The 17558-nt window shown below is 38.2% G+C and overlaps 1 protein-coding gene across 2 annotated transcripts; it reads left to right on the top strand.

The window, feature by feature from the left end:
• The first annotated feature begins 6683 nt into the window (after nt 1-6683).
• Nucleotides 6684-17181, top strand: ppp1r3aa (protein phosphatase 1, regulatory subunit 3Aa). 2 transcript variants are annotated; one of them, XR_005991581.1, is made up of 4 exons: nt 6684-7203; nt 11466-11524; nt 11635-11729; nt 12198-12335. XR_005991581.1 is itself a non-coding variant. In XM_041781239.1 (4 exons), the coding sequence occupies exons 1-4, from the start codon at nt 6768-6770 to the stop codon at nt 15081-15083; spliced, it is 3801 nt and encodes a 1266-aa protein (XP_041637173.1). In that variant the 5' UTR covers nt 6684-6767; the 3' UTR covers nt 15084-17181. The 2 variants fall into 2 exon arrangements, 1 of the variants encoding a protein (XP_041637173.1); XM_041781239.1 differs by having other exon boundaries at nt 6684-7528; nt 12198-17181.
• Nucleotides 17182-17558: the final 377 nt, after the last annotated feature.

Genomic DNA, 17558 nt, shown 5'->3' with positions numbered 1-17558 from the left:
ATCAAGCTGTATCCCAGCAAGCGAGTATATTTGGGACTAGAAACCCCCCCAGGGGAGGCACTTGCTTGTGCGCGGAGGTGTGCGTGTTTATTTTTGGGCGTACTGCGACCCCGTGTGACGTCAGGGCCACCTGCTAAAAGTATTTTTAAAAGTTTGTTTGCTCTTTTTTCAAACGTTTTGCGGGGAGGCAGACGACCACGAGTTATCGCTCGTGGTTGTGGTTTGAATTAAAAAGCCTCCACAATTGTCAGACTTTGTTGTTGTCGCGGATTGAACCGGTAACCTCCTAGTAACGGGGCGCTTTATGAACCCAAAGATGAGAAACTCGCGCCTCTTTGAGGAGCATTACCGAGATTTAATGATTACGTACACATCCGCAAGTGGGAACTACATGAATTCAAAAACCGTAATTTGTACAGTACTCACGGTATATGCTTTAAGTGTCACAAAAGAGCTCCTTTTTATAGGTCTGCCTTATAAACCACCCAAATAACCGCCTTATATTTCCTAAAACTCCAATTTTCATTTTTTTAACCGTCAAATATTCCTTTAAAAAGTTGTTTCCCTTCGTTTTTGTCGTGTCAAATACCTCACACGAAGTCAAAAGCCCGCATAATCATGCTTCATATAAAAAAAACAGCCAAAATACATCGATGAAACACCAAGATAACATTTATGCAACTGTGTAAATATCATTAACAGGAAATAAAAATAGACCGCAGCTTCCTTCAGCATCTTTGCCAGAATGAAAACTGTACATGCTGAATCACTTTTGGGGCACATTTGTAAAAAATCTATTTAAATTTCCAAGTACATTTTCGACGTTAAACAAACACATATTGGGAAAAAAACATTTCTAATGGCGTAGAGGTGCAAACATAGCCTGAACATTAACAGGGCAATATAAACCTATACTTAATAATGACGCTTTTTTCATGATAATGCGCAATTACGCTTTTCAATGTAAACATAAGTGACGTATTTTAAATAGCATCAATTTACACCACTGCTACAAAAGGAAATGAAATAAGATTTTGACTAAAGGAATTCTTACCCATGCTGACGTACCTTCACAAGGTAAATTCACCTGTTTGTTCATTTAAAAGTGGATCCGAAGTTCTTGGAGCTGCAGTTGAAATGGTTTTGCTTTATTCTCTTTTCTTCTTTCTTCTTTCTTCAAACCGCTGAGACGCTCACGGTCCAGGAATAAATGAAGTGAAGAAAAAGAAAGGAAGGGGCCAAGTTTTTTTCTTTTTTGTTTTTAAATGAATTAAAGTACTCTCCTTGTTTAAGCATTATAAATAATATTACCTACGTCATAAATAAGGAATGATAAGAGACGTGATTTGTGCATGGCTTTGAAACTTTTATTTGTTTTCTAAACGACTGCAGCCTTACTTTACATGGCAGTGTATTTTTAAAATCACGTTAATGAAGCGGAATGTTTTAATCTACTTGTTTCCGTCATGCATAAAATACTTGCATCTCTATATATACACAATAAAAATATTTACATTTGTGAAACTCTCTTCCCACGTTCGTGTGCTTGCAAGCAATGCCGTGCACCGCTGCAATCCAGTGTATTAAAAAGTCCTAAAATCGGCCTAAATTTGGTGAAAAAGAGTGTTATTTCTATTTGTGTGTAATTAAAACGAACATTATTGCAGGTAAACACGCCAAAATAATTGTGCCATTTTGCCTGCAAAGCAGTCGAAGACACTTTCCCAGCTATTTAAAACGTTTCTTTTCTTGTTTGCTTTATTCTAAACCAGACAAATAAAAGCAGAGGGAATCTGCATCTGTGGAGTGATGAGTGAAAGGGAAAACAAGCAGCATGGAATTGTGGTGGTGTGCTGCCACCTTCTGGTCAACTGTGGTAACAGTCTGGTCAAGGTAAGACATAAAACTATAGTTTCTATTAACACATTGTAAGATCTTTGAAACCCCCTCTGCATGTATATTAGATGTTTTCCCTCCAGTATTTTCCTTGCACTTTGATTTCCCTTAAATAAATTAAGTTTAAACTTACAGCGTAAGTTCAGCTTGCTGATGTGTCAGTTAATCTGATGTTTTTTAAAGTCTGATCACATAGTGCCATCTACTGATATACAGAGGGCATTGGCTTTCTTCTGAAATGTCCAGGGTGGCTTCACAACAACAGAGAAACACTTTAATGTTTGCACATTTGGCAATCTTATTATTTTGGTTGACTATGTTTTTTTTTGTTAATATTTACTTCCACATCCCCTCTAAGTTGAAATACAGTTGTGTATAGGAAAAACGCTGTAAATGTTAGGCATTCATTCATACATGGATTACAGCTCTGCAAACTGTTTTAATATGAGCAATTTCACACTTGTTTGTGTAATGTACAGCATATCTGCCCAAGCAAAATATATTAGGAATAAAAACTGACACAATTCAATAAATCACTATCTTTATTTTGACTTCACTGAGGGCTACAACGACAGTGAACTGATATAAAGATTAAAATCTAAGGTAAATACATACATACATATACATAAAGTAAACTAAAATGTAAGAGAAAAAGTGTCACCCATAATCTCTTTGTGTTCAAGAACTGATACCATATAAAGAGCGATTAAATGTATTATACTTTATATTTTTTCTGCACTTTTTGCATGATTTTTCATTGACATGAGACCTACTGAGAAATATGAAATTATGATTAATTTTCAGGGATTTAAATGCCAGTTCAGTTGCATACATTCATTTGTTTTTAATATTAAAAGTCACAAGAAAATGAATCCATTTTCACAAACAACATACACACTGGATTTCTGCAAAAGATGATCAGCCACAACTGCTGTTTTTACTGTTGTTATTATCGTTGAAGTGTGAGACCTTTTAAATGTAATTACTTCAGACAAAACTCAACCAGTGGTGTTCAAATCAAAGTGTTTATGAGCAGGCGCATTCAGAGGTTATGCAGGATTGCCAACATATTTGCACCATTAAGGAAAGTCCTTTGTCTTTGCTTGTTCAGCTTACTTTCAGATATTGCCATCATATTTGTGCAGTTTAGGGAGTCCCTTGCTCCTCATTGGTACCAACTGTCCAAATAATGCCAAAATCTTTGCACGATTAAGGTAAACCTTTGGTCCTCACCATTTCAAACATTTTTCTAAATGCTGCAAATATTTTAGTGCATTTCAGTAAGTCCCTTGCTCCATCGGTATCAACTTATTTTCCAAAGTTTACCAACATATTTGCACAATTTAGGGAATCCTTGCAAGTTCAACTTGCTTTTCCAAATATTGCAAACATATGTTTGAAATTTAGGCAAACCATTATTCCACACCTGCACCAAGTTCTTGTCTAAATGTTGCCAACATTTCTTGCACAATTTATGGGAAACCTTGCTCCTCGCCAGTTCAACGTACATTTCCCAAACGATTTCAACATATTTGCACAATCTAAAAGAAATTCTTGCCTCACTAGTTCGACTTAATTTTCCAAATTTTCCAACAGCCAGTGTCCCTTGCTCCTCATTAGTACCAACCAGGGCCATAGCTAGAGATTTAGGTCCCCCAGAAAGATTAATACACAGGGGGCCCCCTTAACCAGCCAGCCGAGCAACAAATGCTACATCATTTTTACAGATATCAATGCATTTTAATGTATTTTTGAACCATAATTTCCCCATTTATGAGCAACATTTTTACTATGGTTATAATAATTCACTTGCATTATTTCGCAGCACTGGATTACACCATTTGGATTAATTTAGTTGCTTTTGATTCAGTAATGGCACTAATTACTAAAAATAAATAAATAAAAAACACTCTTTTCATTGCAAGCTTCTCAAGGGCCCCTCCCTGCTGTGGGCCCTGGTAAACAGTACCCCCCTGCTACACCCATGGCACCAACTACTTGTCCAAATGTTGCCACTATAGGGAAATCCTTTTTCCTTGCCAGTTCAACTTACTTTCACAAACATTGCCAACATATTTGTGTAATTTAAGGAGACTTTTGCTCCTTATTTGCACCCAGTACATCTCCAAATGTTGCTTAAATTTTGTAATAATTTAGGGAAATATTTGCTCCCTGCTAGTCTAATTTCCCTTTTCAAATTCTGCCAATATATTTTGCATAATTTAAGGAGACGTTTTGTCTTTGCTAGTGTAACTTTCTTTTCCATATATTGCAAAAATATATTTGCAATAATTGAAAAAGTTGGTTGAACTGGTGAGAGGCAAGGGTTTCCATAACTTGCAAAAATATACATTAACATTTGGAAGACTTGGTGCAATTGGCAAAGGTTTGAATTTTCCTTAGTTGCACAAATACATTGGCAACATTTGGGTAAAGAAGACGGAAGAGGCAAGGAGCAAGAGTTCCCATTAATTGCACAAATACAAGGAAAACTTTGGAAAAGTGCATGGAATTATGGTGGATTGAGGAATTCCATAGTTGGCAACAAATGGTTTGGTACCAATAAGGGGCAAGCATTGCCTTAAATTGCAAAAATACATGTTGGTTGGAAATTGTGGAGGGCAAGGATTTTCCAAATATATTTCAAACATATGTTGGCAACAGTTGAAAAAGCATGGGAGCTGACACAGAGCAAAGGCCTCTCTACATTGCACAAATAAGTTGGCAAGGTTTAGGAAAGTGGGCGGAATCGGAAATGAGGTAGAAGGAGAATTTCCCAAAATTGCACAGATAAATACAGTAGAAACTTTTGGAGAAGTCGTTGGAACTTGGCAAAAAAACAAGTGTTCCTGTATGTATTGCACAAATATGTTAGTAACATGAGGAAAAGTGGGTGAAACTGACAGGGAGCAGGGGTTTTCCTACATTGCACAATTATGTTGAAAAGGTTCACAGAATGAATGGAACTAATGGGGAACAAAAGTTCATAAAATTGCAAAAATATGTTGGCAACTCTTAGAAAGATGGACAGATTTTTGTGGGGAACAAGAAATTCCATAAATTCCACAAATGTAATGCCAACTTTCAGAAAAGTTAATAGAACTGGTAGGAAACATGAGTTTCCATAAATTGCACAAATATGTCGGCAACTTTCAGAAAGGTGGAAAGATTTAGTGGGGAACCAGACTTTCCATGAATTGCAGAAATATGTTGGCAATGTTAAGAAAAGTGAATGGAACCAGTGGGAACTATAGTTTCCATAATTTTAACAAATATGTTGGCAACATTTAGAAAAGTGGAATTAACTGTTGGAAAACAAGGGACTCTATAAATTACACAAATATGTTGGCAACTTTTAGAAAGTCAGAACGATTTTGGTGGGGAACAACACTTTCCATAAATTGCAGAAATATGTTGGCAACATTTAGAAAAAGGTAGAGAACTGGTGGGTAACAAGGGATGCACTAAATTGCACAAACATGTTGGCAACCTCGAGAAAAGTGGATGGAACTGGTGGGGAAAAAGACTTTCCATAAATTGCACAAATATGTTGGCAACGTTAGAAAAGTTGTTGGAACTGGTGGGGAACAAGGGATTCCTTAAATTGCAGAAATATGTTGGCAACATTTAGAACTGTGGATGGAACTGGTGGGAAACAAGAGATTCCATAAATTGCACAAATATGTTAGCAACATTTAGAAATGTGGGAAGAACTGGTGGGGGATAAAATCTTCCATAAATTGCGCAAATATGTTGACAATGTTTAGAAAAGGTGATGGAACAGTTTGGGAACAAGATTTTACATAACTTGCCCAAACACATTGGGAACTTTTTAAAAACTGGTGGGAAATGATGAGAAGCAAAAGCTTCCGTATATATTGCACAAGTATGTTGGCAACTTTGGGAAAAGTGGGTTTACCTGACATGGAGCAATGGTTTCCTTACATTTCATTAATATATTAAATACATTTAGAAAAGTTGTTGGAAATAATGTGGGTTTAGGACCTCCCTTAATTGCAGGAATATGTTGGCAACATTTAGAAAAGTTGTTTGGACTGGTGAAGTTAAAGAATCTGGCATGAAATGAGGGTTGCCTCAGCAGTTTTTCAATTATAGCCAACTTGTTTGTACAATTTATGCAGTGTGTAGCTTGATATGATTTCATTAATGTCCCTGCACTAGGTATCTAGGATTTCTGCTTTTTTGTTGCAGTTGTATGAAACAATGTCTTCAGACTTTTTTTAAAGATAATTTGATACTCTAGTATTTTTAAAGCAACGTATGAGAACGTACTCACTGTGTAAAAGGAAAATATACTCCTTTAGTCTTACGTCAGTCATTCCAAACCCACTAACAGTTAATTTGCAGGTTTTCACATTGTAAGCTTTTATTTTGGTAACATGACAGCCTCCGTTATCACCCTTTAGATTCTGTGTCACTTCACATTCACGTCTCAGCTTCATCACTCTAATGCTGTAAAGTCAGCCATGTTCAATAATACATTATTTGTTTAGAGTTAATTAAGCTTTAAAACTTGACCCACAAAACCCTTACACCAATTAATTATTAAATGAGAAACAAAATCTAGATTTCCACTTATTTACTTTGTAAATAGCTACCATATTGTGTGAGGATGACTGAGGGGATAACTGGCCTGCCTCAGTCTAGTTATATTTGTCCTATTAATAGGTCTGGCTTAGCCTCACAATGTTCAGCTGTAACCGAACTCCATCTGTCAAGTCACGTCCTCTCCGTGCTCTGCTTCTACAGTATCAGTGCAGCCAGGCTCGGGGCACTCTGCTCTGTGCCACCCTCCGAGCCAGACAGACGGCAGGACGGGCTGACAGCTGCCTCTCAGACCATCGCACATTATGGAGGCTCTCTACATACAACCCTATGAAGAAAAAATGCTGATTCAGGGGGAGCAGGATCAGGGAGAAAGTGGAGCACAAGAGGAGGAAGGAATGGACGCCTCTGATGTGGAAACAGATGAGGACTCCGAGCCAGAACCCCCATTGGTGATTCGGAGAAAGGTGTCATTCGCTGATGCATTTGGCCTCAACCTGGTATCAGTTAAGGAGTTTGACAATGTCGAAGCGACAGAGCCAGAGGTCAGCAAGGCCTTTGAGAGCGAGGCGACCCATTCCTTAGAGGAATTCTACATGACCTGCCTGTTTACAGTCCCCTCATGCTCTGATGAGCTGGACCAGAGGCTGCAAGCACAGATGGTCGAGCTGGAAAGCATTGAGCTACTTCCGGGAACCTCCACGCTCCGTGGCATCCTCAGGGTGGTCAACCTCTGCTACAGTAAGTCCGTTTACATCCGGATGACGCTTGATCGCTGGACGAGCTACTTTGACCTGTTGGCAGAATACATACCTGGATCGAGTGATAGAAAAACAGACAGATTTACCTTTAAGTATACCCTGATTCCTCCCTTTGAGAAAGAGGGGACCAGAGTGGAGTTCTGTCTCCGTTACGAAACGTCAGAGGGAACTTTTTGGGCTAACAACAACCACATGAACTATGTGCTGTTCTGCCACCAGAGAGGACATGCACAGGAGCAGGGGCCTCAAGTGCAAGAGGAGAGTAGCAGCTATAGGAGCAAGAGGAGCTGTCTCAAAGCTAACCGGTTAGAGATACTAAATCTTTTTTTAAACATGCCTCAGCAGATGGATGTCACGTCTCTCTCTAACAGCAACAAAGATGCCTTTACATAACAAACAATGTCCATTTGGTCAGTGAAACCTTCATTTAAAGTATTACAAGCCCCATAAAGCTCATTTCCTGGGGTTGAGGTTGAAATCTGCCACAGTCAGATGCTTTTTTAATCCATTCTTCTAATGTTACTTGCAAGCTGGCTTTTGTGTTTATAGTAAGATGTTATGTAACTTTTCAGCCGTGGATTCTCAGACTCCTGAAGACATATTAATGCCCAATTAAGGTCATGTGTTTCTCCAGGATTCCATGACGTCTTAACGTGCCAAGGGATGCCAGATATTCTTATATTATCCTCTTTGACATACAGTGCTGTGAAAAAGTACTTACTTCCTTCCTTATTTCTTGTTTTTGGCATATTTGTCACAATTACATTTTTCAGATCAACAAAGAAATTTAACATTAGACAAAGATAACCTGATAAAATACAATATTTCATTTATTAAGGGAAAAAAGCCATCCAAACCTATCTGATCCTATGTGGAAAAAGTAATTGCCCGCCGTTGTAATATCATGACTGTGATTAATCACTTTTTTTGGAACGCCGAGTCCAATTTCACTAGCAACAACCAGGCCTGATTTCTGCCAGACCTGTTGAAAGTTGAACTTCTCTGACAAAGTGAAGTAGGCCAAAAGATCTCAAAAAGCAACACATCATAGTGCCATTGAAAGAAATTCAAAAAACAAATGAGGAGCACTCATTGGCATCTAGGTTTAAGGGTTAAAACGCTACTTATAAGGCTTTTGGACTTGTGAGAGCCATTACCCACAAATGGGGAAAACTTTGAACAGCACTGAACCTTCCCAGGAGTAGCCAGCCTACCAAAATAACTCCAAGGGTGCATTTACAACTCATCCAGGAGGTCACAAAAGAACCCACAACTACATCTAAAGACCTGCAGGCCTCACTTGACTCAGTTAAGGTCAGTGTTCGTGGTTCGGCCATATGAAAGAGACTGCGCAAAAATGGCACCCATGGGAGAGCTCTACCCATATTCTATGAACTGAAGAGACAAAAGTTGAACCTTTTGGAGGGTGTGCATCCCCTTACATCCTGTGTAAAACTGGGGGGTGACCTAGAAATGTTAAATATCCAAGGCTAAGCCCAAACAAAAGGAAGGTTGGTGGGGCACTCTCCCAGAAATGTTTGCTTACGGCACTTTTATGCACTATTTTTACGCAATTTGAAACCCAAATTTAGAATTGCAATGCCAACCAATCTATGCATAATTCAGGCAAAAATGATGCAGTTCAACCTAAAAGAACCCTCGGTGCATGCATAATTTGTTTCTCTGTCTGATAGCGCTAAAGTGCCATTACCATCAAATACCTTGTCAAGCTCATTAATTTTCACTTCTGCTTCTTGAAAATGTCCAATATTGCTTTTCTAAGTTACACTGCATGGGTAGGGTCGGAATTTGGTGTGAAAGTTTACAACTGGAACTACCTTTGGAGTCAACATCTGCAAGCAAGCGTATGTAATAACTGTAGTGTGTCTTTTACATCACTGTGGAGGAATGCTGTCCCACTCTTCTTCGTAGAACTGTTTTAAATTCAGACACATTGTAGGGTGTTTGAGCATGAACAGCCTGATAAAGGACATGCCACAACATCTCAATTGCACTGTGAGTCCAAACTTTGACTAGGACACCCTAAAACCTTTATTTTGTTTTTAAGCCATTGAGTTGTGGACTTGCTGGTGTGTGTGCTTGAGCTTGAGCTCCAAAAAGTCAACATTTTAAAGACTTTATATCACAGGATGATTATTTGTTCACTTGTTGGTCTCCAAGAGATGGGAAAAAAAGTTTGAACAAAAAAGCCTCAGTAATTAATATTTACTGTGTGTAATATATACAATTCCGTGAGTTTTAATTTCTGTTAAGGTTTTTCTTTTGTCTTTACAGACCCATAACTGTTTTAAAATTCAAGTGACGTTGCTATAGCACATATATTTTTAAAGCCTGAAGAAAATGATCTTTGAAGCTTGACTGTGCACCACAGGGTTGATATTTTATAAGCTTTTTAAGACAAAAAGTCCAGGTGAGACTAAATGGTTAAGAAAATAACACAGAGCTCAGAAAGGTCCAGAATCTTCCGGCTGGGTTGAAGTATGTTGCTTGTGCATACTATAGATAAATGCAAAAAGAAATAAGTGGTAAACATCTAGGTGTTTTTGATCACAACAGAGAAATTCAATCCTTAAAGCCAAACTTAAAAAAAAAAAAGATCTTTTTAAACGTTAAGAACCTATGCACTCACTGCAGTATAAAAAGTACTTTTAACATAAGTACAATTGTCTGCATTTTTGTGGATAATTCAATAACAGTCACCCCATATGGTGCTTTTTTATATTCTTTGCTTGAAAATGCATAGCTTCAATTGTAAACTTTTACACCAAACTCCTACCCTACCCATACAGTGTAACTTAAAAAACAATATAAGAGATTTTTAGGAAGCAGAAGTGAAAATTACTGAGCTTCAACAAAGTATGTAATTATTTATGAATGATAATGACACTTAGCGCTATTGGATTGGGAAAAAATGATGTAAGCACTGAGGATTTTTTAGGTTGAACCACATCATTTTTGCCCAAATGAGTCATAGATTATATTTCTAAACTTTTGTTTTTTTTGTAAACTGTGTAAAAATAGTGGTGTCTGGTGAGCAAAGAATTTCAGGGGAAGTGGCCCTCTGGACCGTTCTTTGTTTGTGCTTAGCCCTTGATATTAAACATGTCCTGCTCTGCCCTTGGTTTTACGCCAGATGTAATGTGACTCACACCTTTGCCCAGTGTCTTTCTTATCATTTAATCATGATCACTGGCCTTAATTGAGTCAAGTGAGTCCTGCAGGTCTTAAGATGTTGTTCTGGGTTCTTTTGTGACCTCCTGGAAGAGTCGTTGATACTCTGATTTTGCTAGGCTTGCCACTCCTGGGAAGGTTCACCACTTTTCCAAGTTTTCTCCATTTGTGGATAATGGCTCTCACTTTGGTTAGCATCATTTAACAAGGAGGAGAAATTATGTTTTCACACAGTGCCAGGTAGGTTTGAATGGCTTTTTTCCTTAATAAATCTAAACATAATTTTTTAAAACTGCATTTTGTTTTTTTAATCAGGTTGTCTTTGTCTAATATTAGAATGTATTTGATCTGAAATATTTAAGTGTGACAAATATGCCAAGAATCAAGAAGGGTAAGGATTTGTTTTGACTTACTTGATGAGTCCTGAATGCACTCTTGGAGTGATTTTGGTATGCTGGTCACTCCTGGGAAGGTTCACTACTGTTCCAAGTTTTCCCCATTTGTGGATAATGGCTCTCACTATGGTTCCCTGGAGTCCTAGAGCCTTAGAAAGGGCTTTGTAACCGTTAACCATAGATTTTTGAGATCTTTTAGCCTACTTCACTTTGTCAGACAGGTTCTAAGTAAGGGATTTCTTGATGCATAAAGGTCCGGCAGTAATCAGGCCTGGGTGTGGCTAGTGAAATTGTTAGACCTGAAACATGTAAGTGTGACAAATATATAAAAATAGGAATAAGGAAGGGCAAAGAATTTTTTTCACAGCACTGCAATTGCACCAAATTCCTTTTTGTCTCATTTTTTTTGGAAATCTACTTAAGCTAATTGAACTTCCTGCTGTATGTAAGTAAAGGATATTATGAAAAAGAATGCAACATAATTCTAAAAACACCTTAAAATGATGCTTCAAGGGAAAATGAGATGCCTTACATTTGAAAATACACAACATGTAGAATAAAATATACAACACAACATTAAAAAGCACTGGAACAGAGTGTGATTCATAGCTGTGCACTTATGTAATGTTACTGCCACTTTGTTTTTAAACCACAGGAGGGGAAGTACACAGGAAAAGGCCTTGGAGACCAGTTACACATCAACAGTTATTGCAGGTGTGTACACATAATGTTTATACTGTATGTTTGTGTGCATATGTACATGAATGTGCTTGCTCAACTGTGCAAGCAAACTTTGACCCTGTTTGTCTCCTTTTTTTCTGCAGAGGGAGAGGCACATAAAGCGTGGGAGGCAGAAATAACGACAAAAGACAGAGCAGAGATAAAATCAGCACTCTATCATATGGAACACAGACCTTTGGTGAGGCTCATTTATGATCTTTTAAGAATAAAACATCACTGAAAAGTCTAAAGATGCATTAATTATCTGCAAATATGAGCTGCATAGTGCTGAGAGCACAAGGTGTCCCAGAAGGCTATGGGAAGTCAGCTGATCTGACACTTGAGAACACGTCTGAAATCACCCGTGTGCAAACTATTAATAATGAATGCAACCTGCTTCAACACGTGAAGCAAAGAAAGTTGATGATGTAAACAAAAATAGGCTTGTGTGCTGAGGTTGCAGCCATGTTGCAATACATTGCATCACCTATGCAATGTTACATATCAAAGAATGCTCAGTGAATGGGCCATTACATTCACTTTTTGTCATGGATTTAAAGTAACTGATAGCCTTAAAGAGTTCAAATCCAAAGTGCTGGTAGCCTCTGGTTGTACCTAGAGCATTAACACTAGGCTTGACCTTTTGACCGTTGGCCTTTTTTGACAGGTGGATAGCATAAAAAGTCGACACAAGGCAGCACGCTTGGTACGTGTGCAGGAACGACTCGCTCAGAGGAGAATACCACAGGCTTGTTCACATGACTCAACCAAAGGCCAGGAAACATCTCAGCCAACTCCATGGGTCAACCCTGCCAGCTTGCTCCAAAAGAACCAGACCCTGCATGTCCTCACCTACCATCAGATTCCTCTGCTGACTCTGGACTGGAACAATGACAAAATCCACCCGTGGGGGTCGACTGATATGGATGATATCTGGACAGGGAGAGCCAAAGTATCAGCGGAAAATATAGAAGATGTGCCATGTGATAGTGATACGTGGCAATCCTTTCGTAATGGTACAGATGATACTGCTGATAAAGGATCCTCTGTGTGTGATGTATGGCAGGCATTTCTTAACGGAACGAGCTGTGCAGATCATTCTGGTGTTCCAGAGTCAGAGTGGTTGCAGACAGCAACCTCGGTGTCCCCTTCAAATGATAAAGAACCCAAAGCCGGAGCAAGCTTGAGCAGTCAAAGGCATGAATTTCAGGCGGCGACGGATCAGTCCACCTACCTAAATTCACACACCTCAGTTGCACATCAGCCACTGTCAGACTCTCAAACCTTATTGTCTTTCACCACCTTGAAGACAGAAGACCACCAGACAGCAGAGGCATGTGTCAGCAGCCCAAGAAATGACAACACGGCAGCAGAGAATGCATCCCAAAGGTCACAGACAAACTCTGTAACAGACACTCCAAAGGAATTCAGCCCCAAGGGGGTGATGACTGTGTCCGAGGGGTCTGTTGACGGTTCAACTGAGTGTCACGAGCATGTGATGTGGGAGCGAGAAAGAGGGGGAATAATAGAAAGAGCAGAAGGCATAGGAAGAGATGCGCCCCTTGCAGAACACGCAGCTGACTTTGTAACAAGCTCAGGGGAGTCAGAGACAACAGGCTTGACAGAAACGCCAGAGTCTCAGAATGCCAGCGCCGTTGATAGGATCTCACAAGGAGCAAGCCTGGATGTGGGCCTTTCTTCCGACAGGGAAAGCGAGGTTACAGGTACTGCACACAATGCGATGGATGACACGCTGGCATTTGGGGAGACAATCAAACAAGGGACAAAGGATGGGGAGAGGTTTGTCTTTCCCACATCCAGACACGGAGAGGAGAAAGGGATCATGAATAACTGTACGGCAAATAGAGTTTCTACCCAGGAGGAGGTATTTAGGCCACAGAAAACAGACGGGTGTGAAATCTCCCAGAGGTATGCAGATGAAAAGCATCGTGAGGAATTCAGGCTGAACCAAAACAGAGAAAATCCATTACTGGAAGATGAAATAAGACCTGCAGAGTTTCATTTAGATGGATTGGAGCCACGCTCAGTGTGTGAGGATGACATCAGGGAAAGCCAAATGAGAGCAAGGGAATTCAAATTAGAGAGCAAAAAGACAGAGGTTCAGAATTCCTGTGCAACAAGTGGCAAAACAAAGAGGCGAATGTATGCAGATAAGGAGAGTATTAAGGTATTAAATGAGGAATCATGCCAACATAATGACAATGCTGTACAAGAGACAAGGCTGATCCAAGCAAGGGAAGACGTCTGCAATCATGAAAACGTAGGACTGAAATCTGAAAGTGGGGAATCTGCACAGACAGCAGAACGAAGGGACATGTTAAAGCCTGTCCAATATGATCGTGATGCACTAAGAACTTTTCCAGATAAATGCAACCAAAATGCAGCAGAGGTGTTAGAGACAAAATGGAATCATTTACAGGATGATATGAAGGGTCCGAGAGAGGATATAGGCAATGAAACAAGAGCACAAGAAGCTACCATAAAGGAGACGACTGCAAAGGCCGACAATCCAACAGAACTTCAACACCAACCTGAGTTATTAGAAATAATAGAGGAAGATATGAGTCAGAGAGGCAAAGATAAGAGAGGGAGCATTGAGAAGCTGAAAATAGAAGTGCAGGGGGAGTTGATGAGTAACGTGGAGAACCCTCGGAGGGAGAGGAAGAATGCACCAGCCGAATTGGAAGAACAAGAGCTGTCAGCAGAAGTTGAGGGCTTTCCACTTGTTGAATGTGGAAAATTGTCAGAGGGAACAAAAGAGCCTGTTCAAGTAGAAATGACTGAAACGCTTGAGGTAATGGAGCTGCAACTGGAGGAAATGTTCGTCGAAAGGTTTGGGGAAGACTTGGTCAAGAGGATTTGGGAAGAGGTGTTTGGACAGGACGACACAAATATCAGAAAAGAATTGAGGGGCAAGCCAGAAAACACACCAAAGTGCAACCTTTCTGGGGAAGGTTCAAACGACGATTTTGACTCAGGGGTGTTTTCCTTAATAGAACTACCAACACATCCAGAACCCTTCTCAAAAAGCACCGATCAGCCACTTGTCATAGCAGACAACCTTTTACCTTCACAGACAGATTCAAGTGGTCATCTAAGTCAAGATACCAGTCCTGATGAGAGCTGGCAGTCGTGGACTGAACCAGCCCAAAGCTCTTTAAAATATCACGACAACTACTCACAAATAAAAGAGAGATCAGCCATCTGGAGGGACGCCTTTAAACAAACAGAAGACTGGGAAGTCACCCACAAGGAGAGCTTTGGTCAACCAGGCCACTTGTCCTACAGAGTTCAGAGTTCCTCCTCAGAGAAGTTCAGAAGTTCGGACTGTCTGGTGTGGTGGAATATTTTGTACATCCTCTTTCACATCACCAGACTTGTCGTCTGCGTCGTCTTAGTTGCTGGGTTCTTCTTCGTTGTTTTCCTGTATGACTTCCCAGCATTCTTTGCCCTCTACGTATTTTCAATGTGCTGTTGGTTCTCTCAATGGAGGAGGCATCGAGTGGCGACTAACAAAGGGATGGTGGGATAGGGTGAAAGTTAACTGGTGGTTTTCAACTGAGAAGTGTGGCATTTTCAACCATGAGTAAATCCCAGTATTCTTTGTACTGTATTTCTAACTGGTTAGAACATTGTGAAAAAGGGTAGGAGTTAATGGGTGCAATGTCAGAATTCACTTGTAGCATGTGTGTTTAGTTGTGTGTGTTCATATCTGGGTGTTTCTTTTCCAACAATAAGCAAATTCTTGTAGTGGTCCCAATCCTTTTTTATGGAAGCCCATCTCTGCCACTTCAGAAAGAAAAAATGCAAGGAAAAGGTCAAAATCATGAGATAAAGGTCAAAATCATGAGATAAAATTCAAATTCTTAGATTTTAAAGTCATGATAAGATTAAAAACCCACTATGGGATGACCGATATGGAAAATGGATGGATGGATGGATGGATGAGATAAAAGTAAATTTTGAGATAAAGTCAAATTCAGATGTAGAAACTCATATAATAAGATAAGATTTAAAATAACGAGATTAATGTCAAATTATGAGAAAAAGGCAAAATTATGATATATATACTTCAAAATTAAGAGACAAAATTCAAATCCTTAGATTAATAAAAATCATTATGTGATATAAATAAATTTTGTGATAAGGTAAAAATTTTGACATAGAAATTCAAAATAATGAGATGAAACTTAAAAAACTGTGAGAAAAAAAAGTCAAAAGTCAGTATAAGCTAACAGTAAATTAAGAGGTTAGACAAAATCGGATATAGATATTCAAAATGAGAGGAAATAGATAGAGATAAAAGTCCAAATTATGGGAAAACAGTGAGCATTGTGATATATAAGTCAAAAAATGAGAAGAAAGTCTGAATAATTATAAAAGTAAAAACAAAGAGATAAAAGTCAAAATAATGAGGAAAAAGTCAAAATCTTGAGACAAAATCCAAATTCTGAGAAAAAATTTTGGGATAAAAGTAAATTTTTAGATTAAGTCAAAATGTGCACATACAATTCAAAATAATACGAAAATTCAAAACAATAAAAAATATCAAAATAATAGGATATAATTCAAAATTTTCAGAAACCCCCCCCCCCCCAAAATTATGGGATAAAAATCCAAATTATGAGATAAAATTCAAATTCTTGGATCAAAAAGTCATTTTGAGATAAAAGTAAATTTTGAGATAAAGTCAAAATTTGGACATACAAATTCAAAATTTCTGGATAGAATCCAGATAGAATCATGAGATAACATTCAAAATAGATAAAATTAAAAATTGCAAGTTAAAAAGTGTTAAATAAGAGATACAATTAAAAATTATAAGATAAAAAGTCATATTCAAGAGACAGAAGCCATGACTGTGAGATAAAAGTCAACACATTGAGTTTCAAAAGTCAAAATAATGAGATAAAAATTTCATAGTTATGAGATAAAATCAAAAACATGTTATATAAATTAAAAATTGTGAGATAAAAAGCCAAGATTATGAGATCCAATTTAAATTCTGGAAAAAAGGCAATTACACAACATGGTACAAAGTGATAATTAATAATACATTTATTCATAAAGTGCTTTTTTTCAAGAATAATTAAAAGTTTAAACTTAATTAAACTTAATTCTTAAGGAATAAAAAGTCTAATAAATGTGATTGTAAGTCTTAGTTATGAGATAAAAAACATATGAGATAAAAAGTTCAGTTACATCAAGTTTGGAAATTGAGCTCCTGATTCAGAAGAATTTTGCACTTTTTTTCAACCACATTTAGCCTTTAAGGCTTTTAGATGGTTTAATGCCTCGTGTTGGTCCCTGATCCCAGATTGGGAACTGTGGTAAACAAATATATTTCCTTTAACTGGAGCAACTCATCAGCAATATCATACATTTTTTAGATTTACAAAATCTAGTAATTGAAAAAAAACATCTTAAATTTATAAGAAATGCCCTTGTTGAATTTCTCTGTGTGTCTGATGTGTGAATATTTGCTGTGTTTTATGGGCCCAACATCACTTGAAAATGTACCAATGGAACAAAGCCGGTTTGTATATGAACAGTGGATGCAATAGTGAGGCAAGAGAGACAGTAACACCTCTCTTTCTTCTGTTTTCTTCAATAAAACACATTTATATGAACATAGACGTCCTTTCATGTGCTTTCTTGTCTTTTATTGTAATATTTTAAGTATTTTTCACACAAAAATCTGATACTTTATCAAAGTTTGGCCTAAATCATTAGACGAGAAGACAGCAGATGAAGGTGAGGCATTATACAATATCAGAACCCAGTGGAAATCACTGACTGTCCTTGTATAAATAGATGTACCTAATATAATGACCACTCATTGATGCAAACAGAATCTAAATACTATTAATATCTCAATGAACTGCAGAACTTTATGAGGTGAAAGTGCCACCTATTACAGGAATATGATTCTCCTTTATTACTCTTTAACTATGTGATGTGGACACAGAGTAGAGTATATATACAGAAGTGTTTCAGGCCTTCATAG

This window comes from Cheilinus undulatus, linkage group 23, assembly GCF_018320785.1.
Source record: "Cheilinus undulatus linkage group 23, ASM1832078v1, whole genome shotgun sequence".
Classification (NCBI taxonomy): Eukaryota; Metazoa; Chordata; class Actinopteri; order Labriformes; family Labridae; genus Cheilinus; species Cheilinus undulatus.
The sequence above is the reverse complement of the archived record's forward strand: the minus strand, read 5'-3'. Positions and strand labels throughout refer to the sequence as shown.